Consider the following 16,639-nt stretch of genomic DNA (forward strand, 5'->3'; position numbering starts at 1 on the left):
GCAATAGGCGGCCCGCGGGCCGAAATTGGCCCGCCAGCAATAATTTCTGGCCCGTCAGTTTATTTTGAGAATATATTTATTTTATTTTCATCATATTATTTTTATTATATGCATACTTTATGTTTTATCCATGTTGAGAGTGAGTAACAGGTATAGGCAGTGAGGTGCAATGTACCGTACATATAGAGCGTATATATAGGCTTGCTCAAAGTGAGGTGGACAGCGCGTGGTGCTGAAATGGTAAACACGCATCCATGAAATAAAAACACCAGTTCAGAGTCATTCAAGCTTTATCTTTACTCATGACTGACGGCACCACACATGCATGTGACCAGTAATGCAATAAAAAACAATGCAAAAACAATGCAATTAACTTTAAACAAAAAGAGTGCTTGAAGAAGCTCCTGAAATGACGGCGCTATAGGTATTTGAATTACGAGACATTCGTTAACTAAATGAAAAATACAATTTGGCATTAAACAGTAATGCAATTAAAAACAATGCAAAAACAATGCAATTAACTTTAAACAAAAAGAGTGCTTGAAGAAGCTCCTGAAATGACGGCGCTATAGGTATTTGAATTACGAGACATTCGTTAACTAAATGAGAATAAATTTGGCATTAAACAGCAATGCAATTAAAAACATTGCAAAAACAAGGCAATTAAACTTTAAACAATTTGGCAATAACAGGCTTACTTACTTACGCCTATCGCTCCTTTTGGGGGAGCATAGGCCGACGCCGTCGACAACAATTCGCCAGGGTCCTCTGTCCTGTGCTTTGCTTTCCAGCTGTTTCCATGTCAGTCCGCTCTGTGTGATGTCTGTCTCCAAGTCCCTGCGCCAGGTGTTCTTGGGCCGGCCTCTCTTCCTTTTGCCTTGGGGGTTCCATCTAAGGGCCTGTCTGGTGGTGCTGGTGTTTGGTTTGCGTAGTGTGTGGCCGATCCATCCCCACTTTCTAGTCTTGATTTGTTCTTCCACTGGTTGTTCGCCCGTTCTCTGCCAGAGATCATTGTTACTCATGGTATCTGGCCAGTGGATGTTCAGGATCCGCCTCAGGCATCTGTTGATGAATGACTGCACTCTAGTCATTGTGATCTTGGTTGTCCTCCACGTCTCTGATCCGTATAAGAGTACTGGCTTGATGTTGGATTTGAATAGTCTGATCTTTGTCTGCTGACTGATTACCTTGGAGCTCCAGATGTTCTTTAGTTGGATGTATGAGGCCCTTGCCTTGCTGATTCTTGCTCTGACATCTGCCTCCGTGCCACCCTTCTTATCTATGATGCTACCTAGGTAGGTGAAGGATTCTACTTCCTCAAGTGCTGTTCCCTCCAGGTTTACTGGGTCTTTGTTGTTTGTGTTGATCTTGAGTATTTTGGTCTTTCCTTGGTGGATGTTGAGGCCTAGTTGTGTTGAGGTGTCTGCCAGTATGTTAGTCTTCTCCTGCATCTGTTGTCGACTGTGGGATAGTAGGGCAAGGTCGTCTGCGAAGTCTAGGTCGTCCAGTTGTGTTGTGAGTGTCCACTGGATCCCGTTTCTCCTCTGTGCTGGCTTAGTATTCACTTTAGTGTGAAAAGTGGCATCTCCCGTCGGTCACTATTCGCTGGATATCTGGTGATATGGACGTAACTTTAATCCGCAGGCAGTTCTCAAGGCTTTTATGCGTCAGTCGGTTCCTCTGAGTTGTCTTTATCGCATTCATTGATGAAAAGGACGACTCGCATACATAGGTGGAAGGAAACATTGTGAGCACATACAATGCGAGTCTCTTGATGTTGCTGTACTCTTCTGAGCATGCTATCCAAAAGGCACTCACAGACTCCGCACTCCGCAACGCATCGCTGACAAGGGAGGTTGTTTGGAAGTCCATTAGCTCAATTTCCAGTGCAGCCTCATCTAACAAGGGGATCATTCTAGGGCTGGGCGATATGGCAAAAAATCATATCGCGATAACGATATGATAATGTTATCATATCACTCGATATCGATAATTAGCAAAATTGTTATAAGTAATTTTTTTTTATTATATATAAACAACAGATGTATGTTTATTTTGCCGCAATCCTTTGTCGTTGCCGCCATCTTTAGTGTTACAGACCCTCACACTCCAGTTCTCAGGCTGCAGCTGGTTTGAAAGTGAAAGTAAACAGGCTTCTCTGCTGGCTGTGGCTCCAGGGGAGTTGAACAGTTCTGGCTCTGCTAGTTTCTTTTCTATCTTTTGGCGCTTTTTTGGTGGACAAACCACCGCACATGTGCACCGTGACTCGTGACTGGAGTCTAGCTCTGCTAGCACACATAGCCTACTGTGTACAGACGGTTTCAAACTGTATTTTACATTAGAAAGCAAACAAAATAAATGGACAAGAGAAAAAAAATCAATTTGGTCAGTATTGTCATTTTGACAAGCAAAGCCATTACTTTAAGTTGCAGGCAAGAAAGACAAGTCTGTCCACTGTCTCTGGTTTTAAAACTGCCCTGTTGCAGGTTACAAAAAAATATATATATATATTCGATATTTTCTTTTTTCGATATATTTTTTTTCTATATCGATTATTCAAATATATCGCGATATTTATCGTTATCGTTATATATTGCCCAGCCCTAGATCATTCCTTTCGCCAGGGAGGAGAAGTGTCCACCAGGTTTGACTGTGAGAGGGTCACGTACAAAGGCAATGATTTCTTTTGGGATAGAGTAGTCATCAAACCTAGAGGTGAAGTTGGCTCGTAGCTGCTTGATGAAGTCAACCATCATCTCCGTCACTTGTCCCAATGTCTTTTTTAGTGTGGTGAAATGTAGGAGCCTGCCACCAGTGGATATGTCTGTCTCAAACATCTCCAGTTTCCTCGTGAACGATTCGAGCTTTTCAACCATGTCCTCGATGTTTTTATTTCAAACATTAGCAGGAATTTTGGAGGACCGAAACAGAAACAATAATAAGCCCAGGGCAGGGCTGCATTATGGTGAGTTGTGTTTTAATAATAATAATACATTCGATTTATAATACACCCGCCGCGGTGCTGCATGAAAATCAAATGCCCATCCTACTGATCTGTTCATGTGTTATAATGATAATAATAATTAGAGGTGGGCATTAGGGATGTCCCGATCACCTTTTTTTGCTCCCGATCCGATCCCGATCATGTGATTTTGAGTATCTACCGATCCCGATCATTCCCGATCCGATCAATAAAAAAAAAAAAAAAAAAAAAAAAAAAAAAATTTTTTTATCTTAATTTCTCACATTACATTCACCCTGAATGTTGACGTTATCCAGGTGAAAAGTTAACTTCATTCAAGCGAGGCATTTGCATTTGCAATCCTTGACATAAATCATTTGATGTATAATTAAATCAAAGGAAATGCGTTTGGGTCTGAGTGTGGCTGGTCTGCCGTTCTACAGCTGGATACTATTAGTTTGTTTTGGCAAAATTCTTCTGCTCTGTGACTGTGAGTCTGTGACAATAAATAAATGAATGGTGATATGCAATTTAAAACCAAAACTAAGGCCTCAGTATGAGTTTACCTACCTCCCAGCACAATGTGCTCCAGCCTGTTGCTTCATGAGATGGCAATAACATACATAGAGCAATGGCGCCATCGTCTGTAAAAACCAGGTGACTGCACGTCTGCTAAAGAAAATCCAATCAATGTTTTTGTTATTTTTTTATTTAACAGTATCCAACAGGATTCACTTATTGCAGCACAAACAAAATAAATATAAAGCGTATAGTTATATATCAGTGGTGCACCACAAAATAAAATAACCATGTAAAACAAATAGTGCAGAATTAAGAATAGTGCAGCAATAACAAATGTACTGGTCTGGTAGTGCAAGTAACAGAGGTAGCTTGACTTTACATTCAGTCATACTCAATGACTCATAAATAATAAAATAAAATATAAAAATTGTCTTAGTGCAGAATAATTCTAGTCCTAGACTATGAACTAGTCTAGTTTTAAAATTAAATTAACAGCAGCAGCTCAATGAAACGTGACAAACAACATGTATATATTCAAATATAAATTGTAAACAATGGGATATAAAATTGCAACACACTTTTAAATTAACCCTTGAAATTTGAATGTACTCTAGACTATGACCTAGTCTAGTTTAAGCAGCAGCTCAATGCAATGTGAAAAACAACGTATTTCACAATTCAAATATAAAATGTAAACATGAGATTTTTTTTAAGGGAAGCCTAACCCCTTGAAATTTGAATGTACTCTAGACTATGACCTAGTCTAGTTTAAGCAGCAGCTCAATGCAATGTGAAAAACAACATGTATATATTCAAATATAAATTGTAAACAATGGGATATAAAATTGCAACACACTTTTAAATTTTTTTAAGGGAAGCCTAACCCCTTGAAATGTGAATGTACTCTAGACTATGACCTAGTCTAGTTTAAGCAGCAGCTCAATGCAATGTGAAAAACAACGTATTTCACAATTCAAATATAAAATGTAAACATGAGATTTTTTTAAGGGAAGCCTAACCCCTTGAAATTTGAATGTACTCTAGACTATGACCTAGTCTAGTTTAAGCAGCAGCTCAATGCAATGTGAAAAACAACATGTATATATTCAAATATAAATTGTAAACAATGGGATATAAAATTGCAACACACTTTTAAATTTTTTTAAGGGAAGCCTAACCCCTTGAAATGTGAATGTACTCTAGACTATGACCTAGTCTAGTTTAAGCAGCAGCTCAATGCAATGTGAAAAACTACGTATTTCACAATTCAAATATAAAATGTAAACATGGGATATAAAATATTAATTTAAACATGGGATATAAAATTGCAACCAACACGCTTTTTTTTTCTTTTTTTCTGCACTCTATTCTTACTCACTGTCTGGCATCACAATTAAGTGGAGATTTTTTTTTAAGAAAACCAGCATCTCTACCCTCTCAGCTGAGAGCCGATTCCTTTTCTCATCCAGGACGTTGGACACTGCACTAAAGAGTCTCTCACTGTCCACAGAGGTGCAGGGGGCACCGAGAAACTTGGTTGCAACAGCAGCCAGTGAGGGGAAACGTGAGACATTAGCTTTCCAGTAGTGCAGAGGATTGCTTTTCCTAGGGTGGGTTTGCTCTGAGAGATAGGTCTGTACCTGGACTTCAGCTGATGTACTGCTCACAGACCGGGCCTCGAGCGGATTCTCTCCCAAAATCTCATCCATGACCCTGCCCAGGCAGCTGCTTGTGCTTGCTTCTTCTTCTAGACGTGGTGTCTTGCTTCTAGGCTCTGCGCTGGCGTCTGCGGCCTCTGGCTCTCTGGCAGCCCTCTCGTCCTCCATCTTCACCACCTCCTGGATGAGCTTCTCCTTGGCAAGCCTCAGGTTGTCTGACTTTGTGAAGAATCTGAAAGTAGATAAATGTATCAATTACCCACAAGTTCACAACTAAGTCAGTCAAACATATGGCAAGACAACACACAGCATTTTATTTAGATAAGATTATTTAGCATTAATTTTTTTTTTAGATTATTCTTGCCTGTCTTTGTATCTTGGATCCAAGATAGTGGCGATGGTGTATAGTGGCTCCACCTCTATCTCAGCAAAGCGGGTCTCCACTGCAGCTAGGAGCGTGCTCTTCATGGTTTTGACCCCCTGGTCAGTGGTCATCTCTCGAGAGAGTACACGTCTGAGGGCTGTTTGGATGAATGAAATGGATGAATGGTTTATTATTTAGAATATAAAATACATTTATTTTATAGTAAAATTAAATTATTAAAATATAGCAAATTATTAATTAATTTAATTATATAATAATAACCTGTTATTGCAGGGATTACATCAGCTGCAGATGCAGTGGGGTTGCTCACATCCCTTGTGAGTTCCTCAAATGGAACCAACACCTCAGCTGTCTTCTCCATCAGGGTCCACTGGCTGGCTGTCAGGGTGGTTGGGAGGGTGTAGTCGGCTGCATACACACAGAGAGCCCGCTTCTGCTCCAAGATGCTCTGCAACATGTAGAGGCTGCTGTTCCACCTCACAGCAACGTCCTGCTGTAGACGCTTGATGTCCATATTCAGGTCGTTCTGGATATCTTCCAGACGCGAATAGGCCAACGGCGAATGTTTGAAATGGCCAATGATTTTCCTTGCGGTGGCCAGTGTGTCTGTGACGCTGCGCTGAGACAGTAGACCCTCATGCACGGCAAGTTGGAGCGTGTGCGCGAGACAGCCCACACTTGTTACTTCCATGTCATCCATGGCCTTCTTCATGTTTCGCGCGTTGTCCCGCAAAATAACATGGACCCGTGACTTCTCAATTCCCCAACTGTTAAGCATGCCCAGGAGCGCCTCTCTAACACGATCTGCCGTGTGAGATCCTCGGAAGTTCTGCGTATGCAATGTAGCATGATGCAACTCAAACTCGGAGTCAATCCACTGAACGGTGAAACTAATGAGTGACATTGGACTCACTGAAGAACTCCATATGTCTGTGGTAAATGATAAAGCAGGCACACCTCTTAACATGGCTTGCAGGTGGTCACGGAGCTTGGTGTGAAGCGCAGGCAGAGCTTTGTCTGTGAAGTAGTGCCGAGAAGGCAGCTGATAACGTGGCTCCAAGTGCTCTATGAGACGGCGAAACCCCACGTTCTCCATCACAGATAACGGCTGGTCATCCAACGCGATGAATTCAGCTATCTTGGCTGTTATTTTCTTCGCCCTGTCACCCTGCTCTGGCAGTTTATCTTTCCGTTTAAAAGTCTCTGAAAGTGTCGGTTGTACAACGTGTCGGAGTGTAGTTGCAGCGATGTACTCGCCATGTTGTTGTTTGTGGCTTTTTTTCAGGTGACGAATTAGATTCGTGGTGTTGAACGCGGCTCTGTTTTTTCCTCCACGCGGAATCTCCTCCTTGCAAACATTGCAAGTTGCAAATGGATTGGCTTGACTTTGTACTTTAAAGTGCTTCCAAACCTCTGACATTTTTCTACTCCGTGGATAACGTGTTTCGGGAGCGACGTGTTGTTGTTGTGAGCGTGTAGGTATCTTGAGGGATTCGGCATACGTCACTCTTGCAACGGTGTAAATTAAAGGGAAGGTGTTTGTTGTGGACATTTCTTCTGCTGTGTGTGACAATAAATAAATGAATGATGATATATTATGTAATTTAAAACCTAAACTAAGGCCTCAGTATGAGTTTAAGACGTGAACATGGTCATGTTTGTTGAATAATAATAATAAAAAAAAAAAAAAATTATAATACCCCCTTTTTTTTTTTGACGGCCGATTTTTTTTATTTTTCCCCTCCGATCCCCGATCCAATGAAAACCACGTGATCGGCGCCGATTCCGATCACGTGATCGGATCGGGACATCCCTAGTGGGCATAGATTAATTTTTTTAATCTAGATTAATCTATCTGCAATCCTGGATTTAATCTAGATTAATCTAGATTAAAATGGCTAAAAAAAAAAAAAAAACTGCCGAAGGCATTCAAAATATGTGTGTTCTACCCAAATAATGACCAGAAGTAAGTCCTTACTTTTTCTTTCCTCCTTATGTTTCTCAGGCCAGGTGGCCCATTACACCATGAGCCCATCTCCTGTTTCCAAAATGCATTACAGACTGTTTGAAAAAGCTGTTTTGCTATGATAATTGGTAATGAAATATCAAAATAATGTTCAATAAGATGTACTTGTGTTTAATAAGTTGTTTTATTCAGAAGTTAACACAAATAAATAATATTACCAGTACAGTACAGTATCTAGCACACTCTCAGGAGCAAAACAGAAAGAATCATTTCAAACTTGAACTATGTGACATGGCTTGAATCAACTGCTCCAGTGGAGTTGCTCAGTGGCCAATGGTGTCAACTGTGGTTGTACTGGGCAGCTCCCAGGTGTGAATGGAACTGTGTGAATGTGAAGCAGGGCGTTCCTGAAAAAGAGCATCATTCTGTGCTCAGCGAACCTACCCTGGGTAAATAAAGGTAAAAAAAAAGAAAATGTAAAAAAAAAACTTTTTTTTTTTTTATTTTTATTTTTTTTTTTAGATTAATGCGTTAATTATATTATCGCGCGATACTAGTATAGCGTTAACGCAGCACGTTAACGCCGTTAACGGCCCAGCTCTAATAATAATACATTCGATTTATAATGAGAGCACCTGCATTAAAATCAAATGCCCATCCTACTGATCTGTTCATGTGTTATGCACCCGAGAGGCACTTTATAATAGAAAAAAGACAGTGCAAACATGTATATGCCGTTTACAGTTTATTATGCCACCTATGCAGCTAGTTCATTTTGACAGAGTAAAAAAAAAATCGCTATCATTCTATTAAATTAGCCATTGTTTTTGGTTCTGGCCCGCCATACAATGACTTGGGGAAAAATTGGCCCGTGGCCAAACCTAATTGCCGACCCCTGAAGTACACTATATCTACACCTGTACCCAAGGTCGGCCATCACATTGAGCAGTGGTTGGTATTTGATATACTTGTCCCGGAAGGCCTGGTCCATGTACAGATCAATGGTACACACACACACACTCTGTTTGTTCCTCCAAATGGTTCCATTTAGTTGAAATGTACTGATTGGAGGGGTGACCTCGAAATAACTTGATTCAATCCAATGTTCATAGAAACTAATAGGAACAGCTCTGAGAGCAACCCGTGTATTTTCCTTTCAAACACTGGTGTGTGTGTGTGTGTGTGTGTGTGTGTGTGTGTGTGTGCGTGTGCGTGTGCGTGTGTGTGTGTGTGTGTGTGTGTGTGTGTGTGTGTGTGTGTGTGTGTGTGTGTGTGTGTGTGTGTGTGTGTGTGTGTGTGTGTGTGTGTGTTTGTGTTTGTGTTTGTGTTTGTGTTTCAGAGCTCCAGTGACTACCAGCGGCTGCAGGACGGCTGCTCCCAGGTGGAGGCTCTGGCCCTTCAGCTGAAGAGGAGGAGGAAGGAGGTGGAGTACACCTACCAATTCTGGAAGAGCTTCCCCGGCAAGATGACGGTATGTGTGTGTGTCTGCTCCGATCCGATATTGATATTGGATATCAGCCCCGATATGACTAAAATAGCTGGACCAGGTATAAAAAAATTGCGGATTTATTATTATTAATATTTTATTTTTAACACATTGACGGCCACAGGGATTTAGACAGGCCCCACTCTATAAGGCCAGCTTCTCATAACAAGGTTTAACTATGCGTGAGGGTGTTAGTAGAGCTAAATCTATATATATTTTTTTTTATAAATTTCTTTATTGCAGGAAAAGTAATTAGTACATTTACAATTGTCAACATCATACATTTTCCATCTTTTTTCTTTTCTTCCCCTTTCATTTCCCCTTCCCCTCTCTCATACCCACCCCATCCCCCCCACATCGAAGTTGTTGAAAACACATCTGCAAAACATCCAAACATACAGCATAGATGCTACTGGGAAAGAAAAACAAAAAAACAATAATAATATCAATCAGACCCATCTGTATTATGCACAAATATTTAGATAAAAAGAAGTAAAGAAAGAACTAAAAACACAGAAAGAAAACTCTCTAGCACGGCTGTGGCTGTGGAAGAAAGTCATCAATGAGATTATTTCACTCTTTCCCCCATCCCTGCCTATAGTATTGTGGTAATTCTTGAGTAGTTTGACCTTCTGCAGCTGCGTCTCCCGTTCCCTTCTCCCTCCCCCAGTTACCCACCCAGCCCCCGGGGGTCTCATTCACACCCATACATACCAGGACAGGGAAGGGGGGGGGGGATTAGAAAATAGGAATAAAATAATAATAAAAGATAAGGAAGTGCAGTTAGAGGTGTAAAGCTCTATCCTTTCTAAGTCTCTTCATTGATAGTCAGGGTATCGATGTGTTGCAGAAATGGTTGCCAGGTCACATGGAATGTTTCAAGGGAGCCCTTTAGGGAGAATCTGATTCGCTCAAGCTTAACGCAATGTAGTATCTCATGTATCCATCTGTTGTGAGTGGGTGGGGAAGGGTGTATCCATTTAAAGAGAATAAGTCTCCTAGCGAGGAGGGTAGTGAACGCCACAACTCGTTTTGCTGCCCTAGATGCGATCGAAGGGGTATTCGGGATACCGAAAAAGGCAGTGAGTGGATCAGGGTCTAACGTCACACCCAAGACCCTACTCAGTGTATCAAATATTGCAGTCCAAAACTCTGAGTTTGGGGCACGTCCAAAACATGTGCATATAATCGGCTGGAGATTGTTTACATCTATTACACACATCCGTTCTATCCGGGTATATCTTTGCTAACCTCGCATTGGTGTAGTGAACCCTATGCAGGATCCTACACTGCAGCAAACTGTGTCTTGCACATATAGAGGAAGTGTGTACAAGGTCTAATATATGATCCCATTGTTCATCTGTAATGATAATTCCCAGATCTTCGTCCCATTTGGCTTTTAGGGAGTCTAAGCAAGTTGGGTTCATCCAAAATATTTTATCATATAAAATTGAGACAAGCCCTTTCCGCCCGGTACCGAGCGATAGGCGAGGGTCAGTCCTAGAGTCTGGAGGACGGCCAGGGAATTGTGGGAATTGGTTCTGAACAAAATGTCTGATCTGAAAAAAACGGAAAAGGTGGGAATTTGGGAGACCACATTTTTTTGATAGTTCTGCAAACGACGAGAACACACCTCCGGAGTAGAGGTCATTAAAGGTTAGCAAACCTTTGTTCGCCCAGCTTCTGAATACAGGATCAGAACAGGACGGTAAGAATAGGTGATTACGAGAGATTGGAGCTAGCCCCGACGGAGCGTGTAGGCCAAATTGTTTCCTAAACTGATTCCAGATTTTCAAAGTATCCGTCACAATTTGGTTCCAAGCCACCTGTTTAATAGGGATCGAAATGGGTAGTTGGGATGTTGCCACAGACCAGAGTGAGTACTTTGAAGAGGAGACTTCCATCCGAGCCCATTGGGGTTGGTCTTCTTACTCCCTCCTGGTCCTCCAGTAAAGGAGTTTGTTTATATTACACGCCCAGTAGTAATAGCGAAGATTGGGCAAAGCCAAACCCCCTTCCGATTTGGGAAGTTGCATGATCGTCCTCTTAATACGTGCTCTTTTGTTACCCCACAGGAATGAACCTATAAATTGATCAATTGAAGTGAAAAAGGCTTTATTAATAAATATTGGTATATGCTGAAAAGCGTATAGAAATCGGGGTGAGACCACCATCTTTATCAGGTTAACCCTTCCCAGAAGTGAGAGGGGGAGAGAGGACCATCTCGTCAGATCCTAAATCTATATTTAAAATTATTGCTATGTGTCTATTCTCATTGTCAATTGACACTATAAACCTTCCCTTCAATATGCCTTAAAGAAATAATGTTTTCATCAATACGTTCCCGTTTTATAGCGTCGTGTATATGAACTTTATATCAGAATGGTCTGGGGTAATTCCTGCAAGGCTAGTTATAAGGCGCTAAGCTAATAACGTTAAATCGATTGCCGTTTCGGCCATACACAAGTTAGAGTTAAAAATCAAAATGCATATGATCGGTATCATGTTCCACCATGAATGCATGAAATGGGGGGGGTGGGGGACGTCGTTTCTGATTATTGATTACCATTCGTTATTGTAGCCTCATTCACTGATCGGCTGGTTGGCTATGATAACAAGGCCTGATCAGCATGAAATCTACGTGAAATCGTTCTTACCTGTTGCCGGTTGGATCCCAAAAAGGATTTCCCAGTTATTGATCGCCATCTGGTAGATCGATATGTCCATTGGCTGATGCTATATTCCTTTACTGCATACTGAATTCCGCGTCGCAAAAAGTATTCCAGGCGATCGGCTGAAGCCCTCGCTTCAGGCTAACAGAAAAACTAGGCCTGAATGAAAAAAAAATAACATCCGGTCTGAAAACAAGGAGTACTCCATTCTCGAGACAGCGCCACTACCAGGATCTGCCAGTAATGCACTTTTACGAATCCCAAGACTAGGGTATATCTGCAGTGCCACTCCGTGACATTGAGTAGGTTATTAAAATGCAATAAAAGCAAAAACAAAACAAGGGGGTGGTGAGTCAGATCAAGGAGGAGATAGCCAGGTATAAGGAAGAAAATGACAACGGGCGGTAGATCTGAACATTCTATGGGACACACTGAAGGTGGTGATAAGGGGGAAATTGATGGAGAAGACAGCAATGCTAAAGAAGGCCAGAACGGAGACATATCACAATCTGATAGGGAAGCTGAAGAAGCTAGAGGGGAGACACCAGATATCAAAAGAACAGGAAACGCTCGGAGAAATCAAAGAAGTAAAGGCCAGGATAAATAGGGAATTATTGACGGAAATAGAAAAGAAAGCGAGGTTCATGAAACAAACGTACTATGAAGGGGGACCAAAAGCGACCAGATTGTTGGCTAGGAGAATTAGGACGCAACAGAAGTTGAACACGATACACACAATAAGGGATATAAAGACTAATGAAATATTGAGAGACCCAACTGAAATAGAGAGGACATTTAGAGAATACTATGAGAAACTATACACAGCCAAAAGCAGCGGGAGAAGAGGAAATAGAAGCATATCTGGAGAAGCTAGAGTTACCATCAATAGGGAAAGAACAGAATGAAGAATTAAATAAAATAATTACGGAACGAGAACTGGAAGAGGCAATTAGTAGAGCTAAAAACAACAAGTCTCCGGGGAGCGACGGATTCCCATCGGAATTCTACAAGACATTTAGAACGGAATTAGCACCCATGTTAGGGGTGGCGTTCAGACACACGATGGAAGAGGGAAAAATGCCCCCCTCGTGGAAGGAAGCCATAATCACCACGATACCGAAGGAAGGGAAGGATAGAGAATTATGTAGTAGTTTCAGACCTGTGTCCATACTCAACGTGGATTACAAGATGTATACATCGATAATATCAAAGAGATTTGAGACGTTTATGCCAGACATTATAGATGAAGATCAAACTGGATTTATTAAAGGGAGACAGACACAGGACAACGTGAGAAAGACATTACACATAGTAGAGGAGATACAAAAACAAGGTGGTAGCGCGGTACTGATTAGCCTAGATGCCTAAAAGCATTCGACAGTGTGAGCTGGACATTTTTATATAAAACATTGATGAGGTTCGGACTGAACGGGAGGGCGATGAAGATGATCAAGGCGCTATATCAAGAACCGACAGCGAGGGTTAAGGTGAATGGCAGCTTGACGGATAGAATCAGATTAGAGAGGGCTACCAGACAGGGATGTTGTCTCTCACCAACGCTCTTCGCCGTTTTCATAGAACCACTGGCACAACTGATCAGACAGACCGAGGACATTAAGGGAGTAAGGATAAAGGGAACGGAATATAAACTAGGCCTATTTGCGGACGACGTGATAGTATACATGAGGCAACCAGACAAGAGCTTCCCGGCACTGATGGATCTACTGAAGGAATATGGCCACTACTCGGGATACAAACTAAACGTGACAAAGACACAGACCTTAGCATGGAACTATACCCCAACGACGGAAATTAGGGAACAGTACGGGATAAGATGGGACATGGACAAGATTAAATACTTAGGGGTGAACATCACGTTGGTGGAGAAACTGTTTGAGGCGAACTATACACAGATAAATCAGAACATCAAGAGAGACTTAGAGAGATGGACAGTAATGCCCTTGGACTTCAATTAAAGAATAGAGGTCATTAAAATGAACATACTATCAAGGTTACTGTACCTATTCCAGTCACTACCGATACAAATACCACAGAATCAATTCAGGGAGTGGGACAGACTGATATCGAGGTTCATATGGGCGGGGAGAAGACCACGGGTCAGATATAAAACACTACAACTACCAAAGGAAGAGGGAGGGATGGCAGTACCCAGCCTACAAGATTATTACTATGCAGCACAACTGAGAGCAGTGACGTGCTGGTGTAACGACAGATATGAGGCAAGATGGAAAGACATTGAAAAAGAAGGGGAGGGATACAAGGTACAAGCTCTGGTGGGAGATAGGGAACTATTTAAAGAAAAAGAGGGACTATTAGATCCAATCACCAAATGCACCTTGACCATATGGAACAGAGTAGTAAAAACACACAAATTGGAGAAGCAGTCAGGGGTTCTGAGATGGGTAGCACATGACAAGAGATTCAAACCAGGGAGGTTAGACCATGGATTCAGAAGGTGGGAGAGGAGGGGGGGGGGGCAACAGCGATATGCAAAATGATAGAGAAGGGGGAAATGCAGACACTACAAAAATGTAAGGAGAAATTTGGACTAGAAAACAGGGACCACTTCAGATATCTACAGGTTAGAGACTACTACAACAAAGAAATAAGGGGGGCCAAAGACGAAGAACAGAATGGAATAATAAAGATGATAGTATGGGCATACGAAGGGGGGCAAGGAAGAGTAATATCAGCAATATACCGGGCTATAATGAACAGCAAGGGACACACGACCGATTACATAAGGGAGAAATGGGAGAGAGAGCTAGAGATAGAAATAACAGGGAAGGAATGGGGGAACATATGCGAGGTGCAACATTCAACAACAGGATCGAGGATATGGAAAGAGTTTGGATGGAAAAACATAATCAGATTCTTTATAACCCCAGAGCTGAAGGGAAAATATGCACCAACACAAAGAGCATGCTGGAGGATGTGTGGGAAGGAGGGGGCAAATCACACGCACATATTCTGGGGATGTCAGAAGCTGAAGGGGTATTGGGAGGAGATAGGGGAGGCAATGATCAGAATATTAGGATACGGGTTACCACAAACAGGACTGGTGCTTTACTTAGGAGACCTGACACACAAGGGAATACAAGGGGGGGACAAATATTTAATAAAGATAATGTTGATAGCGGCCAGAAAAGCAATAACGAGACTGTGGTACAAGGAAGACCCACCGACAATAGCACAATGGGTAGGAATAGTGGAAGAGATACAGGATATGGAGAGGATAACACACATGCTGAGGTTACAGGAAGAGAAATTTGGAGAAAGATGGGGAAAGTGGGAGGATTACAAGGGGAACGAAAACGACATCACAGAGGAAGAACCATTATTTTTTCTTCTCTCATATGGGTGTGGCTGTCTATGTACCTTTTCATAATGGATATATATATATTAATTAACTAATGTTAGAGAACTGCAAGGTGAAATTTACTTCGTGGAATTGTAGGGGCTTGAACAAAATTACAACGGTGAAACGGGTAATGAGCAGGTTAAAATATTTGAAATCAAAAATAGTTTTTTTACAAGAAACGCATCTTTTGAATGAAGATGTTCCTAAAGTAGCAAAAAGGTGGCAGGGCCAAGTGTTATCTGCCCCCTACACCACTCATGCCAGGGGGGTTATGATACTAATTCATAAGTCTGTCCCATTACAGGTACATAATGTAGTAAGGGACACTGCAGGTAGATATATTATGGTCCAGGGTAGGTTACTGTCTGAAACGTTAACGCTGATAAATGTTTATGGTCCCAATGAAGAGGACCCTAAATTCTATTATAATTTATTTTTGACAGCCTCAACTCTTCCTGGACAATACATAATAGCTGTTGACTTTAATTGTACGTTGGACCCTTCAAAGGACAGGTCAACTGGTCTAGAAGGCACTCACAATAAGTCGAGAAAGACAATACATCATTTTATGAAGGAATTAAATGCAGTGGAGTATTCCTGCTATTCCAGCACTCATAAAACACACTCACGCATAGACTACTTTTTAGTCTCAGCACTGCTTGCCTCCAAAGTAGGTGAATGTCAGTATAGCAGTATAGTTCTTTCGGACCACGCAGCGGTATCCTTGAACTATGAAGATACTAACCTAGTGAATGACCCACCAAGATGGCGTTTTCAACCAGGATGGCTCACGGATCACACATTTATAGACTTTTTGGAGAAACAGATTGACTTGTATTTTGAATGCAACAAGTCCCAGACCTCTGCTGGCATGAGGTGGGAGGCTTTCAAGGCTTTTATTAGGGGACAAATAATCTCTTTCACTAGCTCAAAGAAAAAGGCTACAAGACTTGAAATGGAGAATTCAATCAATTCAATCAATCAAGAAATTAGATCAGGATATAAAAAATGTATCATAATAAACATACGACTACAGATGCTCATTCAAAACTACTACTGCTTAGATCACAGTACAATGAATTAGCAGCTAACAAAGCCGCTGCCGACCTAATAAGACTCAAACAGTCCTACTATGATCAGGGGGAAAAGCCTGGAAAACTTCTCGCCTGGCGCATTAAACAACAACAAGCAGAAAGATCCATCAATTGTATTGAAGCCCCAAATGGTAGAACTATAGTGGACCCAACAGAGATTAATGAGGCTTTTAGAGTCTTCTATGGGAAATTATACAGCTCTGAATGTTCTCCTAACCTGGACATGCAAACACAATTCTTAGACGACCTAGATATTCCCAAAATTTCAAAGGAGGAAAGTAGGGCTTTAGATCAAAATATAACTGGCGTTGAAATTGCTGATGCAATCGGCTGTATGCAGGCTGGAAAAGCAGCAGGCCCAGATGGCATCCCCATAGATATTTATAAGAAATTCCAAACTAAATTAATATCACCCCTCTTGGAGATGTTTCAGGAATCCTTCGAGAATGGTCTTCTCCCCACATCTATGAGGAGAGCCCTAATCACTTTACTTCCAAAACCAGGGAAACCTA

At 41.6% G+C, this 16,639-nt stretch overlaps 1 protein-coding gene across 1 annotated transcript in view; it reads left to right on the top strand.

Moving 5' to 3' along the window:
- als2b (alsin Rho guanine nucleotide exchange factor ALS2 b) overlaps positions 1 to 16,639 on the top strand; it is a 131,913-nt gene that overhangs the window by 68,193 nt on the left and 47,081 nt on the right. The window contains exon 14 of the mRNA XM_084313622.1: positions 8,833 to 8,964. Within this exon, the coding sequence (XP_084169748.1) occupies positions 8,833 to 8,964 (132 nt within the window). The remainder of the gene's footprint in view (positions 1 to 8,832; positions 8,965 to 16,639) is intronic.

This window comes from Notolepis coatsorum (assembly GCF_963971535.1).
Source record: "Notolepis coatsorum genome assembly, chromosome: 1".
NCBI lineage: Eukaryota > Metazoa > Chordata > Actinopteri > Aulopiformes > Paralepididae > Notolepis > Notolepis coatsorum.